This window comes from Marmota flaviventris, chromosome 10, assembly GCF_047511675.1.
Source record: "Marmota flaviventris isolate mMarFla1 chromosome 10, mMarFla1.hap1, whole genome shotgun sequence".
Lineage (NCBI taxonomy): Eukaryota > Metazoa > Chordata > Mammalia > Rodentia > Sciuridae > Marmota > Marmota flaviventris.
This window is the reverse complement of record NC_092507.1, coordinates 119854022-119874800: the sequence shown is the minus strand read 5'-3', so window position 1 is coordinate 119874800 and position 20779 is coordinate 119854022. Positions and strand designations below refer to the sequence as shown.

General features: G+C 37.4%; 1 protein-coding gene across 16 annotated transcripts in view; it reads left to right on the top strand.

Moving 5' to 3' along the window:
* Ubap2l (ubiquitin associated protein 2 like) overlaps nucleotides 1–20779 on the top strand; it is a 44835-nt gene that overhangs the window by 2159 nt on the left and 21897 nt on the right. For 9 of the 16 annotated variants that reach the window (XM_027920830.3, XM_034637241.2, XM_027920829.3 and 6 more), the window contains exons 2-11: nucleotides 2110–2239; nucleotides 3657–3734; nucleotides 4551–4661; nucleotides 10696–10864; nucleotides 11256–11351; nucleotides 11780–11825; nucleotides 12161–12273; nucleotides 16058–16110; nucleotides 17716–17801; nucleotides 19472–19643. In XM_027920830.3, the coding sequence (XP_027776631.1) occupies nucleotides 2150–2239; nucleotides 3657–3734; nucleotides 4551–4661; nucleotides 10696–10864; nucleotides 11256–11351; nucleotides 11780–11825; nucleotides 12161–12273; nucleotides 16058–16110; nucleotides 17716–17801; nucleotides 19472–19643 (1014 nt within the window). In that variant the 5' untranslated portion in view covers nucleotides 2110–2149. Of the gene's footprint in view, nucleotides 1–2109; nucleotides 2240–3656; nucleotides 3735–4550; nucleotides 4662–10695; nucleotides 10865–11255; nucleotides 11352–11779; nucleotides 11826–12160; nucleotides 12274–14158; nucleotides 14219–16057; nucleotides 16111–17715; nucleotides 17802–19471; nucleotides 19644–20779 lie in introns of all 16 variants that reach the window. The other 7 variants (XM_027920827.3, XM_027920825.3, XM_027920822.3 and 4 more) reach the window with 1 other exon arrangement.

Here is a 20779-nt window from a genome sequence, read left to right as displayed (position 1 = left end):
TCTGTTAGTCACACATTTCAAAGCACTTGTAAGAGTGAAGTGGAAGTTAGTAGTAAGAGTGATCAGGAGGATTTTTCTCTTTCCTGATTAATTATATGACGTTCAAGATCACTTTCTAATACATTTACACCTGACTGGAAAGGTATGTGCCGTGGTCTATACAGTTAGTCCATTAGCTTATATTTGCAAATAAACTCATTCTCTCAAATTGATATATGTGAAGTTGAAAGTAGTCAGTATTTGAAAGTTACAGTGGTGGGTTGGAAATAACTACTCTGATTTAGAAACTTCATCTTAGAGCCAATTTAAAGTTAAACATAATTGTTTTCCTCTATAGTTTTTTTTTTTTTCTTCCCCTCTTCTTGATAAGGACCCAGGGTTCTTGGTTAAACAACACTTTTCTTTTTTTGTAAATTAAGTGTTGAAACTTGACTATAATGTCAGCCTAAGGAAATGGACTACTGTGTTGCATAATAATAAAATAAAATTCTATACTAGCTTGAAATATTTACAGGCTTGTGTGCACATGTATGCAGGGACGGGGTTAATGATTAAAAATTAGCTATGAAGCTGTCTTTAAAATATATTTCTTGGTGATAGGGAATGTAGACCGCATCAAAAACCAAAGACCTATGTAACCTATTGATACAAAACTTGGTGAAGCTTGGTGCAGTGACGCATGTCTGTAATCCCCCAGCAGCTCAGGAGGCTGAGGCAGGAGGATCAGAAGTTCAAAGCCATCCTCAGGAATTTAGCATGGCCATAAGCAACTCAATGAGACTCTGTCTCTAAATAAAATACATAAAGGGCTGGGGATGTGACTCTGTGGTTGAGTTCAATTCCTGGTACCAAAACAAAACAAAACATAAACTTGGTGAAGAATTTCTCCAGGGAAGTCAGCTGTGACATTCAATAAACAGGTGCAATTTACTTTCTTAATAGTTAATCCTTACACATTTATTTAGAAGCCCTCCTTCAAAATCCAGCAGTGTCTTTTGGACAATTTAGAATTAACCCTGTATTTAATGAAAAATTAAATATAGAGCAGAAAAGCATAACTTGTTTTCTTTGGAAGAAAATAAAACATTTTAAAGTATCTTTTGTTGAGCACTCTATCATATGATGACTTTAAAAAAAAAATGCAGCAGCTGAAATTGCATTATAGAACAAAATGTGAATGAAGGGAACTTGAATTCCGTTGAATCCTTCGTTAGAAATCTTATAATGAAAACTGTCAGGGAAGGCCCTTTGTATTCTGTGTCTCTTAAAAGACAAGTTTTCCTACAGGCATTAATGTTTTGACCTTAAAATGATTTCCTAGAAGCCCTTTTAAATAAAATTTTGTGATATATGTGATTGGTTTGGGACAAATTTGGAATTCCCTGTGTTTTAAGGTGAGTGGTTGAGGGTAATTGTAATTCTGGTTTCTTGAAAATGTGGACGAAACCCACAGAAGGAGCTGTAAAAGCAGTGTGTTGGAATTATTATGCAGGGAACTGAAAATCTGAACTGGAACTGGATCCTAATACATGCCCTGTTGAAGGGTGCAGTTAAAAAAATAAAACCTATAGCATGCTGAAAGATGAAACTTAAGGGAGAAAGAGGCTAGACTTGAACTTATCCTTTCCCCCAAGCAGTGGAGGTCAATGTGTAAGGCAGGTAAGATGGTTGTCTTAGGTAGGTTGAATACAGTATTTATATACAGTATTTTCTGTATGTGTGTTTATTGAATGGCTTATTTTATTTTTTGAGGTGGTGTGGATCGAACGTAGGGCCTTGGACATGTTAGGCAAGCCTTCTCCCATTGAGCCACACTCACTCCCAACCCCTGCTTTTTTTTTTTTTTTTTGGTGGTATTTGGGGTGGAATCCCCTAAGTGTGTTCTGCCATTGAGCTATATCCCAAGCCCTATACATTATTGTGCAAAGGTGAATTAACAGCCATAGTTCCTTAAGGAAATTATCAAATATGTCTCAAAAATAGGTGACTTTTTGCTTTGTTCCTTTAAAGAAATCAAGTGTTTGGTGGCGAAGGTGCTGATGAAAGAGAAGTTAAAAACATTTTGCCTATATTTTAATGCCTAATTTTTTTTTTTTTTTTAATCCTCAGTATTCTACCTTGTAAATACTGTTATTTGTATATACTGTAAATGATGACGTCGGTGGGCACTAACCGAGCCCGGGGAAACTGGGAACAACCTCAAAACCAAAACCAGACACAGCACAAGCAGCGGCCACAGGTAAAAGAACCCAAAGGCTATGGATTCATGGGTAACTCTACTGGTAGATAGGGGTTTGGGGGTTTTATTCTTGTTAGTCCTTGGATTTCTTTTGTTTTCTTTTTAAAGGGTGAGATAGCTCTCAATGACATGCTGCCATACAACATGCTTTTGTTGTTGTTGTTTAATGCTACATTGTAAGACTTATGGCTCCAGTTTGAGTCCTGTGCTGCTTTGTGTCTCTAACAGGTGTTTTCCTTTTATCATCTGGACCATTTAATAGTACATTTCTTGTTTCCTAGGCTTTCTTCTACCTTGACATCTCTTTAGTCAGCCTTTGTCTTGACAACTTTTCCCTTCCAGATTTTGTCTTTCATTCTAACAATTGAGGCCCTCTAGTTCATTGTTTAGTATGAGATCTTAAGGAATAAATTAACCTCATGGGTATTAAGTTTGATTTAGATGTGGTCTGTTTTATAACCAGTAAAGATATCTAATGTGAATGATACCTAATGTGAATGAAGTACTTAATGTTTGGCTGTGGTCAGATATGTTGAATATGTAGGACTATAATTTTTCCTTAATGTGCTTTTATTTTTTTAATAAGATTTGATTGAATCTTTTTAAAATATTTTATTTATTTATTTATTTTATGTGGGGCCTGAGAATCAAACCCAGTGCCTCAGACATGCTAGTCGAGCGCTCTACCACTGAGCCACATCCCCCAGCACATTTTTTTTTTTAAATATATCTTTTTTAGTTGTAATTGGACACAATACCTTTATCTTACCTGTTTATATTATGAGGTGTTGAGGACCAAACCCAGTGCTTCTCATATGCTAGTTGAGCATTCTACCACTCAGCCCCAGCCCCTGTTTTTTTTTTTAAACAGAAAATTCTAGTAGAATTTTCACAATTAATCTCTTAAGAGGTTAGTATTAGTAATTGAAGAAATAAGAACTGGGTTTATATATAACTTTGAAAATACATTGATGTGAATTAAGGGGCAGATATTCCAAAGTGCTATAATTCCAAGATGAAAGCCCCTTTAACGTGAACATTGATGGAAAAGCTCCCAGTTCTTTTTTGGATTTTAGAATGAAATAGTTACAGGTTTCCTCTGTTTTTGTTATTTTGCCTATTTAACTATCTTTAAATTATTTTGCAACAAGGAAAAAAAAACTAGGGTGATGGGGAGAGTAAACATTGCTACTTAGATCCATTTTATTTATTATTTTTTAAAAATATTTATTTATTTATTTTTCGGTGGACACAACATCTTTGTTTATATGTGGTGCTGAGGATCGAACCCGGGCCACACGCATGCCAGGCGAGCGTGCTACCACTTGAGCCACATCCCCAGCCCCAAGATCCATTTTATTTCTCTAAACTCTTGACTTTTGATTGTTTTCTTGGTCTCATCTCACTCAATTCCTAGGCCACTGCGGAACAAATTCGACTTGCACAGATGATTTCGGACCACAATGATGCTGACTTTGAGGAGAAGGTGAAACAAGTGAGTGCATCACTATTTGCTATAAGCTAATAGAAAAGAGAACCACCTGTGAGCATAATGAAATATCATAGATGCTCACCAGGATTCTTTGTGCCATGTATATTGAAGTAGTTGTCCTGAAATATGGTAGATCAGGCCAATAAATATGTGCTTTCATTGTCTGATTTACTGTGTCCCTTTGGATAAATACGTTGTTCAAAATAAATACGTTGTTCAAAAAGATTTTAATTTTTTTAAGCTTTTTTAAATTTTTTTTTTTAGTTGTAGATGGACACAATACCTTTTTTTGTTTATTTTTATTGTTTATGTGGTGCTGAGGATCGAACCCGGTGCCTGACATATGCTGGGCAAGCATTCTGCCACTGAGCCACAACCCAACCCCAAAGAGGTTTTATCTTAATTATAACTTTATTGAATGACTGTTGGTGCCATTTTATGTGTAGAGGAAGGGTTTTGGGAGTCAAATCCAGGGCCTCATGCTTACTGAGCTACATCCCTGGCTCCATTTGATACCACTTTATAGCAACTTTGAGCAGTTTGGGACTTCAGAAATAGGTAAATTCATGGTATGCTAAAGTCTGTATGTTTTAAGCTTTGATTTGTCATTTGATGCCTAATTGTTTGATTGCTTTGTAAATACTTGTGACCCCATCCCTAATATTTTACTGTTGGAAGTAGATTTCCAAAATTTTAATTGTTTTGCCCCTCAAGCCTTATGGTTCTTTGAGTCTCAACTGGTATCTCCTATCTTTATCTATTTACCTTTTGTGTGGAGTGTAAGTTTATTTGTGATGGCTGTTGATTTTTCTTTTTCAGTTGATTGATATCACAGGCAAGAACCAGGATGAATGTGTGATTGCTTTGCATGACTGCAATGGAGATGTTAACAGAGCCATCAATGTTCTGCTGGAAGGAAACCCAGACACGGTAGAGTGCTAAATAGTGTTTTAGAATGTGGGTCCTGGGTTGGGAAGCTAGTAATATTCTAAATATAACAAGTGGGATAGTCGACTTCAACCAGTATACCTTATTCTCCAAGTTGAGGAGGGAGCTTTCTTGGAGATTATTATCTTGCAGGTTGCAAATACTTAAAATTTTTCTTCAAGAGGATAATAGTCATAGGAAAAACAGGTAAAATTAGTATCTTCTAATTGGGTTTGGAATAAATTATTCATTCCAGACTAGTGACTATTTTTGAGGCTTGGGTTAGTCTGAATGAATTAGAAGTGCTACTTGATAGCCTTGGTTATTAATCATGGAAGATTTCTGCTCACTTTTTTTTTTTTTTTGAAGTACTGGGGATTGAACCCAAGGGTGATTTACCACTGAGCTACATTCCCATCCCTTTTTAAGACAGTCTTGCTAAGTTGCTGAGGCTGGTCTTGAACTTGCAATCCTTTAACCTCAGTCTCCTATGTTGCTAGGATTACAGGTGCGCTATTACTCCCAGCCTCTGCTCACCCTTTTTTGTTGTTGTTGCTGTTGATCAAAATCACAAACTATACAATTCAGAACGTTTCCATTAATATCACCTTTATATTGCACAATACTGTTGAATTGCCTGAACTTGGTTGTATTGAGATAGCAAAGAAACAAGCTTTAATAAGTATTTTTTTTGGGTGTAGATTGTAGATGGACAAAATAACTTTTATTTATTTATTTATTTCCATGTGGTGGTGAGGATCGAACCCAGCACCTCACATGTGCTAGGCAAGCGCTCTACCACTGTGCTACAACCCCAGCCCTTAATGAATATTTTGTGATTTTCTTACACCTTATAACTTTTGTGGGTTATTCCCACAGTGCTTACTAGAGAACTTTCTTAAGTGAGCACTGGAGCATTTTGAAATAATTTTCATTTATTTATCTTACACTGGGGGATCTTTGGTTGGAATAGAGTTCATCCTTAGAGTTATGAATTTCCTAAGGTTACAGTGTCACATCAGCAGAATACTAAATTGTCTATTTCCTTGAGACACTGGGAAATAATAGTGAAAAACTTTATAAAATAATCGAATTTAAGTTTGAGGGATTTTTGGTGTCCCCTTCCAAAAAAAAAAAAAAATTACTCCTGGATTACATTCTGTGTAATTGTTCTCATTAGAAAATTCACTGCTTGGACAATCAAGTCACAATGCCTTTGGTCCACTTGTTTACACCAAAATAATCGCCTCAAGGTATTCTTTTGGTGGGAGAGGTTGGATATCTCATGCTTTTTTAAAAGTCCACAAGTCACATTTTTCTCACCTCCAGCATCTTCTGTCTAGTGCTACAAGTTTGACCTTCCAGGGGCTGGGGTTTTGGCTCAGTGGTAGAGCGCTCGCCTAGTATGTGAGAGGAACTGGACTCCATTCTCAGCATCGCATATAAATAAATGAATAAAATAAAGTTTGACCTTCCAGAGCATCAAAAAGGAAAAAAAGGTAGAGAATATAGGCTTATGCCACAAATAAACCAGCTACTAGAAAATCAATGGGAAGCAAAGTCATCTGCTGGGGGTGTTGGATGAATTTGAGTGGGTGAGATCATATCAGAAAACTGGCAGAAGATAATCGTAATTATTTTTCTTTATAGAACCCATCTGGTGCCTGCAGCTAATGTATACACAGGGGAGGGAGACAGGTGACAGGTTCCTGAAATTTGCCAGGTTTTGAGACAGATTAGCATAAATTCTAGAAGCTGTTTTTAGTCTAGTTTCCAGAGTTCCTGGTGCAGATTTAGCTATTGGGCTATTACAACTTACGAATTAAAGCTACTATAGTATCAAATGACACTTCCAACTAAAATGTGAAATAAGACTGGGTTGGAAGAGTATATATAGCAGGGAACTGCTTAGGACTAGGTAGGTACCTCATCTTTTAAAAAACTTTTTTTAGTAAACTGTTATAGATTCTTTAAAATATGTTAATATGCTTTGATTTTAATTTGGGGGGCAAGGGGTGGAGATTGAATGCAGGACCTCACATTTGCTAAGCATGTGCTCTCTCACTGAGCTATATCCAAGCCCTGAATTTACTTTTTTTTTCTTAAAAAATTAAAGTCTTTGGTAAAATAAACATAAAATTTACCATTTTAACTATTCTTTTTTTTTTTTTTTTTTTTTTTTGGTACCAGGGATTAAACTCAGGGGCACTTGACCATTGAGCCACATCTCCATCCCTATTTTGTATTCTTTTTAGAGACAGGGTCTCACTGAGTTGCTTAGCGCCTTGCTTTTGCTGAGGCTGGTTTTGAACTTGTGATCCTCCTGCCTCAGCCTCACAAGCCGCTGGGATTACAGGAGCGTGCCACTGCGCCCAGCATTTTTTTTTTTTTTTTTTAATTAATTAATTTATTTATTTATTTTAGTTCTCGGCGGACACATCATCTTTGTTTGTATGTGGTGCTGAGGATCGAACCCGGGCCGCACGCATGCCAGGCGAGCGCGCTACCGCTTGAGCCACATCCCCAGCCCCGCGCCCAGCATTTTAACTATTCTTTTTTTTAGTTGTAGTTGGTACAGTGTCTTTATTTATTTATTTTTATGTGGTGCTGAGGATTGAACCCAGTACCTTACATGTGCAAGGCAAGTGCTCTACCACTGAGCTACAGCCCCAGCCCTTTAACTCTTGAATGTTTAATTCAGTGACATTAAGTACATTCACAAAGGGTGCAGCCATTACTGATTTTTCCAGAACTTGTTCATTGTCCTAACCAGGAATTCTATATGTATTTCATAACTCTCCATTCCTCCCTTCCCCATTTCCTAGTAACCTCTACTATTTTCTGTTTTCTATGAATTTGCCTCTTTTAGGTAAAGGAGAAGCATACCGTGTTTATCCTTTGGTTTCAAGCTCATTCATTTTCCATATTTTCAAGTTTCATTTATGTTGTAGGATTTCATTCCTTTTTAAGAATGAATAGTATTCTGTTCACCTTTGGAGGCTGAGGCAGGAGGATTTCAAGTTCAAAGCCAGCCTCAGCAACTTAGTGAGACCCTAAGCAACTCAGCGAGACCCTGTCTAAATAAAATATTAAAATTGGCTGGGGAGGCCGGGTACGATGGCACACATCTGTAATCCCAGCAGCTCAGGAGGCTGAGATAGGAGGATTGCAAGTTCAAAGCCGGCCTCAACAATGGCAGGGCACTAATAAGTAACTCAGTGAGGCCCTGTCTCTAATAAAATACAAAAATAGAGCTGGGGATGTGGCTCAGTGTTTGAGTGCCCTTGGGTTCAATCCTGGACCAAAAACCAAACAAAAAACGGGCTAGGATGTGGCTCAGTGGTTAAGCGTCCCCTGGGTTCAATCAATCCCTGCTACCAAAAAAGAAAAGAAAAATGTTAATGATAACTCTGTTGTATGTGTATACCATGTTTTATTTTATTTATCTGTGCATCTATTGGTGGACACTTAATTCTGTGGAAGTTGTAGACATTATATATAATACTTCATTTCCTAAATTTTTCAATATATGACTATAATTACTATTTTCAAGTTGGGTGTGGTGGCATATATTTGTAATTCCCAGTAACTCTGGAGGCTGAGGAAGGAGGATCCCTAGTTCAAGGCCTACCTCCACAACTTAGTGAGACCCCCATCTCAAGAAATAAAAAGGGCTGGGGATGTAGCACAGTGGTAAAGTGCCCCCCTGAATTCAATCCCGAGTTTCAGATAAAAAATACTATTGTCAATCCTGAGAAAAGTAACAACAGTTTTATATTGCCTAGTACCTGTTTTTTAATTTTTTTTTTTTTAGTTTTAGATGAACACATACCTTTAATTTTTATGTGGTGCTGAGTATCAAACCTAGTGCCTCACACGTACAAGAAAAGTACTCTACTACTGAGCCACAACCCCAGCCCCTGTTTTTTTTTTTTTTCCCATTACTAGGGATTGATTCAGGACCTTTCCCATGCTAGTCAAGCACTCTACCACTGAACTAGATCCCCAGCGTTGTGTTTTCTTTTTTGTTTTTTTTTTTTTCAGACAGGGTCTTGATATGTTGCTCAGCCTGGCCTTAAACTTTGAACCCTCCTGCTTCAGCCTCCCCAGTAGCTGGGATTACAGGCATGTACCATTGCACACTGCTTGCTGGTTCATATTCTTCAAAGTTACCAGATATTAGATAGCTGTTAATGAGTGAGCACCAGTGCCATAGTTCTTTCAGTACAGTAACTAAGATAGTAAAGGTCTAATAGTCTTTTTTTGTTCTGGAACATTTGTACAGGTGTTTTGTGAAGAGATATGTAAATTAAAGTGTGCTTTTTTTTTTTTTTTTTTTTTTGTACTAAGGATTAAACCCAAGGACACTGCACCAAGTAAGCAACCTCACTAGCTCTTTTTATTTTGAGACAAGGTCTTACTCAATTCCCAAGGCTGGCCTCAAATTTTCCATCCTTTTGCCTCAGCTTCCTGGGTCCCTGGGATTACTATGTGCCTGCCATGATTCTTGGCAGTATGCTTTTTTTTTGTTTTGTTTTTTGTACTGGGATTGAATTTAGGGACACTCAACCACCAAGCCACATCCCCAGCCCCATATTGTTATAGAAATAAACCTTTACTTTGTTTCTTTATTTTTTATATGGTGCTGAGGATCAAACCTAGTACCTCACACGTGCTAGGCAAGTGCTCTACCACTGAGCCACAACCCCAGCCCCTGTATTTTGTTTTGTTTTTAAATTACTAGGGATTGATTGAGGACCTTTCCCAGGCTAGTCAAACCTTGATTTTTTTTTTTTATTTTTTAGTTGTTGAGAGACCTTCATTTTATTTATTAGTATGTGTTGCTGAGAATTGAACCCCGTGTGTCACGCGTGCCAGGCAAGCATGCTACCACTGAGCCATAACCCCAGCCCCCTGTATTGTATTTTATTTAGCCATACGGTCTCACTGAGTTGCTCAGTGCCTTGCCATTACTGAGGCTGGGTTTGAACTCACAACCCTCCTGCCTCAGTCCCCTGAGCAGTTGGGATTATAGGCGTATGCCACCATACCCAGCAATATGCATGTTTTTAAAACTTTAAATTTTCAAGATTTATTTTTCTAAGGAGTAAGTGTTTTGCAATTGTATTTAGGTTATTTTCCTTACTGTGGATTTTACCTCCTATAATTTAGAGAACCTGGGGTACTCTACTACTAAACTACATCCCCAGCCTTTTTTATTTTGATCCATGGTCTTGCTAACTTACTGAAACTGACCTTGAACTTGAACTGTGTGTAGTAGGATATACCATGTAGGTTTGTATAAGTTGCACTATGATGTTCATGTAACAATGAAATAGCCTTGTGATGCGTTTCTAAGACTATAATCCTGTCATTAAAGGACATGTAACTATATTCTTTTTAAATTGGAGTATATCAATTTAAGAAGTGTGGAGAGAATATAGTGGATAAAACCTGGATGGAAGGCCTCCTATTATCACTGTGTCTCAGGGCCAGAGCTGCTATTAGTGTCTTTTAAATATGTGTGCATGTGTGTATAATTATTGCTTTTGTCCTAAATTTTTCCCAAGAGCCAAATGCTGTTCGTGCATCCTAAATTTACAGATAACTTGTGGAAACTTCCAGTTAGTTTTCCTTTATTTTATATGAATAAGAATGTAAAAAGTTGGTTTTGTGTGTGTGGGTCACTGAATCCAGAGGGGCTAGTTATTTTAGTCTAGGAAATGCACTTGATAGGCACAAATAACTAGGTTCTTTGATAGGCTAAGTGACTGAGCTGGATAGAGATCTTTTGAAAGTGATACCTGTAATCCATTACCTATAGGTACCTCCTCTTCAAAAATAACTTTAATTTTGGCAGAGATAGGTATATAGTTGGTTTTTAGGTTGTGTCTGTGCCTTCCATTTAAACAGTGAAATAAACTAATGGAAATGTTTTAAACATGGATGCAGAAAGAATAGTCAGTTGTCCAGTCTAATATCCTGATAGCTTGCAGTCCATATTAAGATTAGACATGAAATTTCTCCTCTTCTTTAGCATTCCTGGGAGATGGTCGGGAAGAAGAAAGGTGTCTCAGGACAGAAGGATGGTGGCCAGACGGAATCCAACGAGGAAGGCAAAGAAAATCGAGACCGGGACAGAGACTATAGTCGGCGACGTGGTGGGCCACCAAGACGGGGAAGAGGTGCCAGCCGTGGACGAGAGTGTATGCATGGGGCTTTATCAAAACCAGCTGTGGGTCAGTAATGTCCAGATTCCAGGGATGTGTCAGGGCCCTGCTAGACAGGACCCAGGAACCATGATATCACCTTTGTGTTTTTCTTGACATCATGTATTCTGAGATTCTGGTATCTCTTGCATGTAGTCTTTTCTAGCAGCTGCCACTAGTCTGGCATAAAATTATCCTTTATTTATTTATAAATTTTGATTATAGCTCTCTTTTGTGGCCCATCTTCAAATCTTTGAGTATTCCTTATGTCCCATCATTCCAAGCTCACATTGTCTTTGTGACACTTTATTACATAGCATTTACACATTTGTATATATCCTATTGATCCTTCTCTGGCCATTCTCCCTTCCCACCTTCCGTATTTCAGTTCGGGGTCAGGAAAATGGATTGGATGGCACTAAGAGTGGAGGGCCTTCTGGAAGAGGCACAGAAAGAGGCAGAAGAGGCCGTGGCCGAGGCAGAGGTAATCAATTGTGGAGGGATGGGTATTGGGGGCAGGTTACTCTTCAGTTCCCTAGGGGTCTTCCTTATTTAAAAGTAAATTAATATGGAGTCTGGTTACCTTAATTGTTGAGGTCTCATGCATATACTTGAGATTGCTGAAATGGAAAATGGAAAAGAAGGTAGATGTCAAATTGAGTTTTTATTGTTGATGTTGTTGTTTGCTTGAAGACCCAGCAGTTTGAGCCGCTAAAGAACTATCTGTCAACACTAATGATTGTCTTACTCTATTAACTGATGTGATACATGGGATTGAGAGAAAGAAAATCTGATACTATGAGCCACTTACTGTTCCGCAGCTGCCTCAGCTGGAAAGGTGGTTTTATATCAACTTCTAAATAATTCTCTGTCCCTCTGTTTCTCTCTCTCTCTCTTTTTTTTTTTCTTTAGGAGGCTCTGGTAGGCGGGGAGGAAGGTTTTCTGCTCAAGGAATGGGGTACGTTTCTTTGATCCAATGTATTTAACTTTTTCCCCCCTAAGAATATCCAAAATGTGATTAGAATGATTTCTAGATTATTTAATCAGAAAGATATGTAGATTTAGGGCTCATTCCTCAGGAATACTACCTAGGTCATTAATCTCTTACCGTATTGTATACATTGATATTTGGGTAGGGTGATAAACAAAGAAAAAGTAGACAGCATATAGGATTATAAAATGGGATATGATTGATCTGTACTAAGAAGATAGTATTCCGATTATCCTTTGGGTTAATATTTGCTGAAGCTGCTTAGAGGTTAGAGACTCTTTTAAGCTTTTATTTTTTTTCAGAACCTTTAACCCAGCTGATTATGCAGAGCCAGCCAATACTGATGATAGTTACGGTAATAGTAGCGGGAATACGTGGAACAACACTGGCCACTTTGAACCAGATGATGGGACGAGTGAGTAACCATTTATTGTTATTTATTTCTTGTCTCTGGACTTAAGGAATTTTTTTTGTGTGTGTGTCTATGTGTATGTGCATTTTTGGGGATTGAATTCATAGCTGCCTCCTTGCTAGGCAAACACTGTACCATTGAGCTATATCCCCAGTTCAGGAAATAATTTTTTCGAGGTTACAGTTAAATTTAAAAAGTAAAAGAATAGTGTTTAGATTTAGAGATCTGGGACAAAAGCAGTAGCAATTAAATTATTGTCTACTGATTACTTACCTCGTGCTTATGAGCCTAATATATGTGCTATTTCACTCGGTCTCTTCACTGTTTATGAAATAGACATTATTTATCATCACTTTCCTGATGATAAAACTAAGACTGAAAGAGGTTACGAATTTGCTGGTAGTTGAACTTAGAATTTTATGATTCTAAAAGTCTATCCTCTTACCGTAATATCATGTGGCTGCTGTTAGTTCCAAGCGTTTCCTAGAGTTTATTTTGGGGTAGCATTGGTTTTTGAAAAGTTATCTAAAATCAGACAATCACTTAATTAAGTCTTTACTTGTAGAGATGAATAATCAAAGTCCACAACTGTTTGTTGATTTGTTTTCTGGTACCAAGATAAGAATATCCTTTTTTTTTTTTTGCCTTCATTTTTGAGAAATCTCAATAACTGAGCAAGAATGAATTCTCTGACCTCCCTCTGTCTGTCTAATAGCCTTCTTGCTCTGGTGAATATTATGAGATTTGGGTAAGAGCTTTTTTGCTAGCTGACTCTGTGTCTGCATCAAGATAGGATGTAAATGCTTAAGGCTATGTTAGACTTGTGGGATAAACCCAGATGTGTTTTGGAGTAAAAGGTACACGTGTTGCTTTTAAAAATAGTAGCCTCTAGGCTTCCTGTGAGATCATCTACCTTCTGGCAGAGCCAGCACATGAGAGCCTGAGGCTTTTCCTCTTGTGAAAGGATCTAGCTTAATAGTAGGGCCTGAAATAGGCTCTCTGACGCCTTATCCATTTAAATTTGCCTAGTTTCCTTTCAAAGATCAATTATCTTTATCTCTGGATCTTTAGGAGGGTCTTTGGAAAAAACAACTTGTATTCTGTTGCATACAAGATGTTATACCTTAGGTTTGAAAGTTACCACTTTTTGTTTGCCAAACTGCTACTTCATGAGCTCATTTTTAATATTTCTCATGGGGGGGAGGGTGAAGTGGAGGTATTGGCAAAAGATAGGTATCTTGTTACGTTTCACTATCATTCGGCTATAAAATGTTCCAATCTCTTTTACCTTCCTATACTTAAGAGACATTAGAAGTGTTCTTCATTCATTTCCTGATGAATTTGTAGAGGTAGTATAGTAGCAGTCTCAATGTCAAAAGTTACTATTTTCAAACTGTTTGTTCTGGGCTATTTGGCTTTTCAATCTTTGCCAGAAAAGATGATAAAAATTTAAGCTATCTGTTTTTAGTTGGGAATATATATTCATTCGTGGCATTTCAGTTCTTAGCATTAGGATCTGGTTGGAAATACAGGGTATGATGATGTGAATTTTTATGTCTGGTGAGTAGAAAAGTAGATTTTAGAAGTCTGGAATCAGAAATCAGTGATGTGTGACTGAAAAAGATCATCTTGTTAGTGTTAAAGTGTTGTATACTTCATGCATTTCCATCATTTTGATTTCATGATGTGACATGCCTTCATGCATGACATTTTTTTGTGTTTTCATAATAGTGAACTTCAAATTGCCTTTTTAATTTAAAAATAAATTCAAACCTACCCTTAAAATATCCACAGGTACAGTGGGAATTATGTATTGGGGGCAGATATTCTCATTCACATGCAAAATTTCACTGGTTGTTTTTTTCTTTTCTTTTCTTTTTTGTTTCAGGACTTGATTTCATTGGGGTTGAGGGGTCAAATTATCCCCGAAAATTTGAGACTGCTCCTGGTATGATACATCCAGGCGCCTAACTGCCCCGGATATTTTTATAGATTTTTGTGAACTGAAATATCTGTGGATATGTCATTTTTCTGTCTTTCTGCTGCTTCTTTCTGCATTTTTCTCATATTCTATGCCCACTTGTTCTTATAACTTTGTTCATTAAATCAATATTTGATATTTAACATACAACTGTGCTTTATGCTGTGGGAATGGAAACCCTGATCTGTTGGCCAGAGCGTTTCCATCTTAATATTCCTTAATGCTTCCTCAACATAGTTCTCATTGTAGCTCTGACTGTACTTCCTGTATAGGAAAGTATCAAGTAGGGATCTACACTCTTCGTTTCTACCTAGTTGAATTCAACAGAGTGTACAGAGAATATTCTTGCATAAAGGGCATAGATCAGATAACCCTTATGTCCCTTCTAAGGCTAAGATATTAAGTGCAAACTCATTTGGGTTCCATTTAGCCAGGATGGAATGGGTGTCAATGTGGAGAAAGAGTGGTATCACCAGAGAGGAAGAGGAATGTGGTTTGTAACTTGTCTAGAGATTGGACTTTGGTTTTAAAGGGCATTGTCATTATTGAGTGGTTTGGAATTTCCTTGGTACACTTTTAAGACTTCCTGGGAAGACCATTACAATAAATGTATTTCCTGTAGGAAACAAGATTTTTCATTATTAAATGTTTAGAAGAATTTCAGATGGATTTTGAAGGTATTAGAATACTTCTCTTCAGTGAAATAGCTTATGTGCCAGACATTCGTTCTTGTAAGAACTTTCCTCCATTTGGAGAAAAGACCTCATTATTCATTATGTACTGTTTTAAAGAAGAAAATAAGGGCTTCCTTGTCCCTTCTTCAGATAAGTTCTTACTGTGGTCTTTTGGTTGAGGGAAAGAATAATGGTTCTCATAAAAATTCTCACCCTTTAAGAAAGGGCATTTTCTTATTCTGAGGTTATATATATGTATAAAGCAAGCAAAATGGAATGTGGAGGGTGATTTGCCTGTAGACCTTTCCTTTAGAAACTGTAACTCAGCATATAACACGAGGAGACTGTATACCTCCATCGTCTGTGAAATGACCTTCACAGGTCTTATTTCATCTTTTGTATGAGTAGGTGAGGATAATGTAGCTATTGTTCATATTGGACTTTTCAATCTCGTCTTCCAAAAAAATAAATATATAGCACTTTCCTTATAGTTACTAGTTAAACCAATAAGCTCATGAAGTTGACTTCTGAGTAGGCAGTTTTTATTCTGTCCATTATATAATAGCAGATAGTTTTTAGTCTCCTCAGTGTGACTTTCAAACCTCCTCTTTGTCATTGCCCTGTCACTAACCATCATATGCCAACTATTTGTATTTCTCTAATACTGCTGCTATCTTTCTTCAGATTGCCTGCAGATTTTTTGTCTTATACCAACCAAATAAATAGATATAGTTTGCATGTTCTAGTTTAAATCCTGCCATTTTGTTGAATTGGCTACTAAGTGAGAGTTGATGGGCTTGATACTACCTGAGCATTCCATCAGAAGTCAGCTTCTCCCCTCCCCCTCCCTGCTTCTCTTTCCTCTCCCTCCTTTCCCTCCCTCTCTCCTGTTACAGTGTTACAGCTATGTAACAAAAGCTGAAAGTAGCTATAAAATCATATTATTAAAGCCCTGCTACTCTGAGGAGTCACCCTTTCTAAAGAGTCTTTCCCCATCTCTGAAGCCTAAGAATTGCTTCTGATTTGTAAATTCTGGTCATACTTTCGGCTATAAAAAATGTTAACTTGTTAGTATTTTCTGTATATATTGACTGACACTAAAACCTATTATCATTTCCTTCTTTATTCCCAGGTGCATGGAGGACGGCAACAGAGGAGTGGGGAACTGAAGATTGGAATGAAGATGTAGGTATTCTCAGGTCATTCCTCATTAGTGCCTTCTATCCCTAAGTGGTGTTTAGGGATAGAAAATGGGTATGTTTCTACCCCTCAAAATGCACCCTTAAGATTCTGACCCAAAACTTTTACATCCAAAATAGTGTTCTGAGCCAGAACATTTCACATATGTTATATGAAGGAGACTGGGCATGAACAGGACTCTGGAACCACACTATGGAAAGGGCAAGTGCACTTGTGTAAGTCCAATATCTGATTGTCGGATTTATCCAAGGAAGAGATGGTGGTTGGGTAGGGCACCAGAAATAGAGTTAGGCAGGTAGTAAATTGAGTAATAGCTGCCAGTGGCACACGACTCTGCTTGAAGCCTTTCCATTATTTGGTATGAAGTCCTGTAATGGATTGGCAATGGTTACAGAGTCAGAGTTGTAGTATCAAATCCTCAAGCTTGCAATCTGGTTGGTTCTGGTAGCCTTTTAATTATTTGAAGCCCAACTTTGTAATTATGATTGAGATGAATATGTGTAGACTTGGCCAATCTGCCAGCTTGACTGAACTTGGAGACCTCATAGTGCGTGGCATACAAACAAGCTCTGTAAATTCATTATTACCCAAGTAAAACAGTTTTGCCAATTCCTGGTCATAGTTAAGCTTTTGTTGTGAGTTATGGTTTTCAATGGTCTGGATAAACTCTTATTTTACCATTTAGTAATCTGTTTTCCTATTTTTATATATAGACAGGCAAGATAGCTTTTGGGTTAAGTGGAAATGACATTTCAAAACTGTTTTAGTTGTTGTTTTAGTCCTAGGTTTTAAAATTTCAGATGCATCATTATTAGAGGTTGATTATTTTCTGTTGTAACTGAGCTAGACTGCTGTGTGGACTTGGGCAAATTCTATTGCTTTTGAGATTTGGCTTGTTCTGCTTAAGTACCTATCATAATAAAAGAGAAGACAGGATGAATTTCCTGTTTATTAGAAGAGACATTTTAATAAGGAAATAAACCAAAACAATGCAAATCAACTTTTATAGAGCAGGAAGTGTAATTTCCTTCAATTACCTTTCTAATTTTAGTACCTTATGAATGTAAAGACACTGTTAAGACAAAAATTGCATTATAATTAAAATTATCTCCAAAAGACCTTATCTCACCAGCCCTTGGGCCTATATTGCTCGGAAGCAAAAAAAGTAACTTTTTTGTATCTTTCTTGGCCATGATCTTCCTTTCATTTGTAGAAGTGGGAGTGGGCAAGGGCAATAGTAGAAGGTAAATGTGGTTTGGGTAGAAGTGGGAGTGGGAACTCTAATGGGAAGATACAAAGGGACTTTTTCTCTTTATGATTAGCTTGCATATGAACCTGAGCGTTCATGTGTGTATATGATGATGTGACTTCACTGTATTTTATTGGATTCCTTGGTTCTCTCTTTGGATAAAATCATTGACTATATATTGAAGGGGTTTAAAGGTCAGTCCATTCAAGATTCCTCAGGGGTAGATAGTTGTTTCTTCATAGGGTTTTCCCTTGTTCTTGATGTTGAATTTGCCTCTCCTGTGCCAGATTCTTCCAGTAGATCCCCTGGCACCACGAGTGATTAATTCCTCTGTTTTCTAGCTTTCTGAGACCAAGATCTTCACTGCCTCTAATGTGTCTTCAGTGCCTCTGCCTGCGGAGAATGTGACAATCACTGCTGGTCAGAGGCAAGTGTGTGGTAAAAGTACCTTTTCCTAAAGAGATCTGCTGAGGTAGCTGCAAGAAAGTGGCACCGCCCTTCACAAGCTCTCTGGTGTTGAGAATAATAATAATCACACTAGTTCCCTCTTCAGTTGAATGGAAGTCCATATGTTTCCATTTTAAAGCTGATTTTCACTTGAAATAACCCATAATTACATAGATCAACCTGTGTTGTCACCAGTATCAACTGATTGAAATCTGGTTGGTTCTGGTAGCCTTTTAATTATTTGTATGTAACTTGTCTTGAAGTAAGCCAGGGAAAGAAAAGCCAAGCTGAAAGTGAAATGCTATGTCCCCTACTATTTAATAGCTTTTTCTCTTGATTTATAATAATGATCTTTGTCTGCTGATCCCACTGAGAAGTTGGTTCCATATCCATGGGTTCTGTGTCCATGAATTAAATCAGCTATATATCTATAAAACTACTTAATTTAGAAGGTTCCAAAGAAGTATGATAGGAATCAGTAAGAATAGGACACTAAATATGTATATTACACATGTGCGCGCATGCCCACACACACACACACACACATTTTTTTTGTGTGTGTGTGTGTGTGTGACACCAAATATATTCTTCCACACTAGTGATGCAGTTCTCCAACCAGGTGTTTAGCAGTGCAGTTCTGACACTGTCCTGGAGTTGGCACAGATGGTAATTTCAGGTTCAGTAGTTCATGAGAATGACTCAGGAAAGTGTTAATTATCGTTAACCTGTTTATTATGAAGGTGCAATTCAGGAATAGCCAAATAGAAGAAATCCGTAGAACACAGTATGTGTGGGTGCGGGCATATGATTTTCCATGTCCTCTGCAGGTATCTGGAAGCTTGACAGATCTCATTATTCTAGAGCTATAAATTGTAGACATAATTGATTAAATCATTGGCCATTGATTATTGGACTTGATAGCCAATTTCACTGCCTTGGAAATGGGTTGGGTTGGGTTGGGAAGGGCTGAATATTCCAATCCTCAGATTTGGTCTTTCTAGTGACTCAGATCCACCATGGGTTCACCACATTAGTATAAACTCAGGTATGGTTGAAACAAGCTTGTTGTGAATAAGAAAAGACACAGTGATGTAGGAAATTTTTTTTCTTTTTTTTTGGTCAGGAGTGGGAATCAATCCAAGACTAGGCACATGCTGGGCACATACTATACCACTGAACTACACCCCCAGCTTCCTGTTTTTATTATATCACTGATAACTTTTGAAATTTTATAAAACTAGGGAAAACACCTCCAAAAGTCTCCATTTGAAGATACCAACATTCTGGTATATGATTCTTATATCTTGGATATTATTAATGATAAGTATTTAGTATTACAGTCACGAACATACTTGTAGATTTTGGGCCAAGTATTGAGCTGCTAATTAATATTTGATATTTCATTAAATTAATAACTTTCACTAAAATGAAAGCCATTATTAATGGCACCTGGTGGAATTTAGCTAAATAATGGCTCTCGTGCATCATTTATTTTGGTAAATTAAGCATTTCAGGGCTTTATATTTTGAGTTCATTCAAGAGCACATCATTAAGTGGCTTTGTTTTAATCTAACCATGATCTGAATCAGGTGTCAGAAAATGCTAGAAAATGTTCAGTCATTATTCATCAAGATCTTTCTCTCCCACTAGAATTGACCTTGCTGTTCTCTTGGGGAAGACACCATCTTCAATGGAGAATGATTCATCTAATCTGGATCCATCTCAGGCTCCTTCTCTGGCCCAGCCTCTGGTGTTCAGTAATTCGAAGCAGAGTGCCATATCACAGCCTGCTTCAGGGAACACATTTTCTCATCATAGTATGGTAAGTTTGATTTATCTTGATCAAACCTTCCCACCAATTCTACCATGCTTACCCAGACATTCCTTCTCCCAAAGGCTAAAATTTTAAGAATTCAGCTTTAAGGTCTTACTTGGATTTATTGTATTTATTTGTAGTACTGGGGAGGAGGATCCAGGGGCACTTTATACTGAGCTTCCCCAGCCCTTTTTATTTTTAATTTGGAGGCAGGGTCTCACTAAGTTGCTGAGTTTGGCTTTGAACTTGTGATCTTCCAGACATTGCCTCCCAAGACACTGGGATACAGAGAGGCACAAATATATTCTGCAAGAGGTTGATTTTATAGACAGAGAAGGGCTGAAAAAACAGAAATAGGATAAAAAGTCATTTCAAAATTACTTTCTTTGTGAGATAAGACAGGGAGACAGAAAAATAGAAAAATAACCAATTGGTTAGCATCAGGTTACATTTTTTGTGTGTGGATTAAGACCAAGAAACTTTTATTACTCACCTATTTGAAATTCAGCTGTTGGAACCAGCCTGTTTGGGAAATTTAGCTGTTTTCTCTCCTAATTTTTCAGAAAGTCAAAAAACAATGTAATTTCAGTTGGAGTTGGAACTTTTATATGCGTGACTCTTGATTTTTTAGTCTGATTGGTTAGAGTCTAGTGTAGATTAGTCTAAAGCGGTGGTCTTCTGTGTTTAACAGTTTCAAAGACAGGATTTGTAACAAGGTTAGGCATCCTCTTTGTTCTTTTAAGCATCTTTGAGTGTGCAGATGTTGAGTTGGGTACTAGAGGATAGCTCTAGAACAAGCCTTAGCTTATAACAAACTGAGTCATCTTAAAAATGAGTTAACATAATTTATTGAATACACAATCGTGCTGAACAGTTTCTTATTACTCCTGAATAGAGAAAATCAATGGCATCAACTTAATAAATTTTGACTCTTTCAGGCTGAGGCCGTGGCTTAGTTAGTGGTAGAGTGCTTGCCTTGTATGTGTGAGGCACTGAGTTCCATCCTCAGCACCACATTAAAATAATTTTTTGACACTTTCACAATCCTAATTAAACTTTGGTGAGAGATTGTAGTAGTTCCCCATATCTCTCTCTTTTTTTTTTTTTTTTGTACCAGGGATTTAAGTCAGGGGCACTCAACC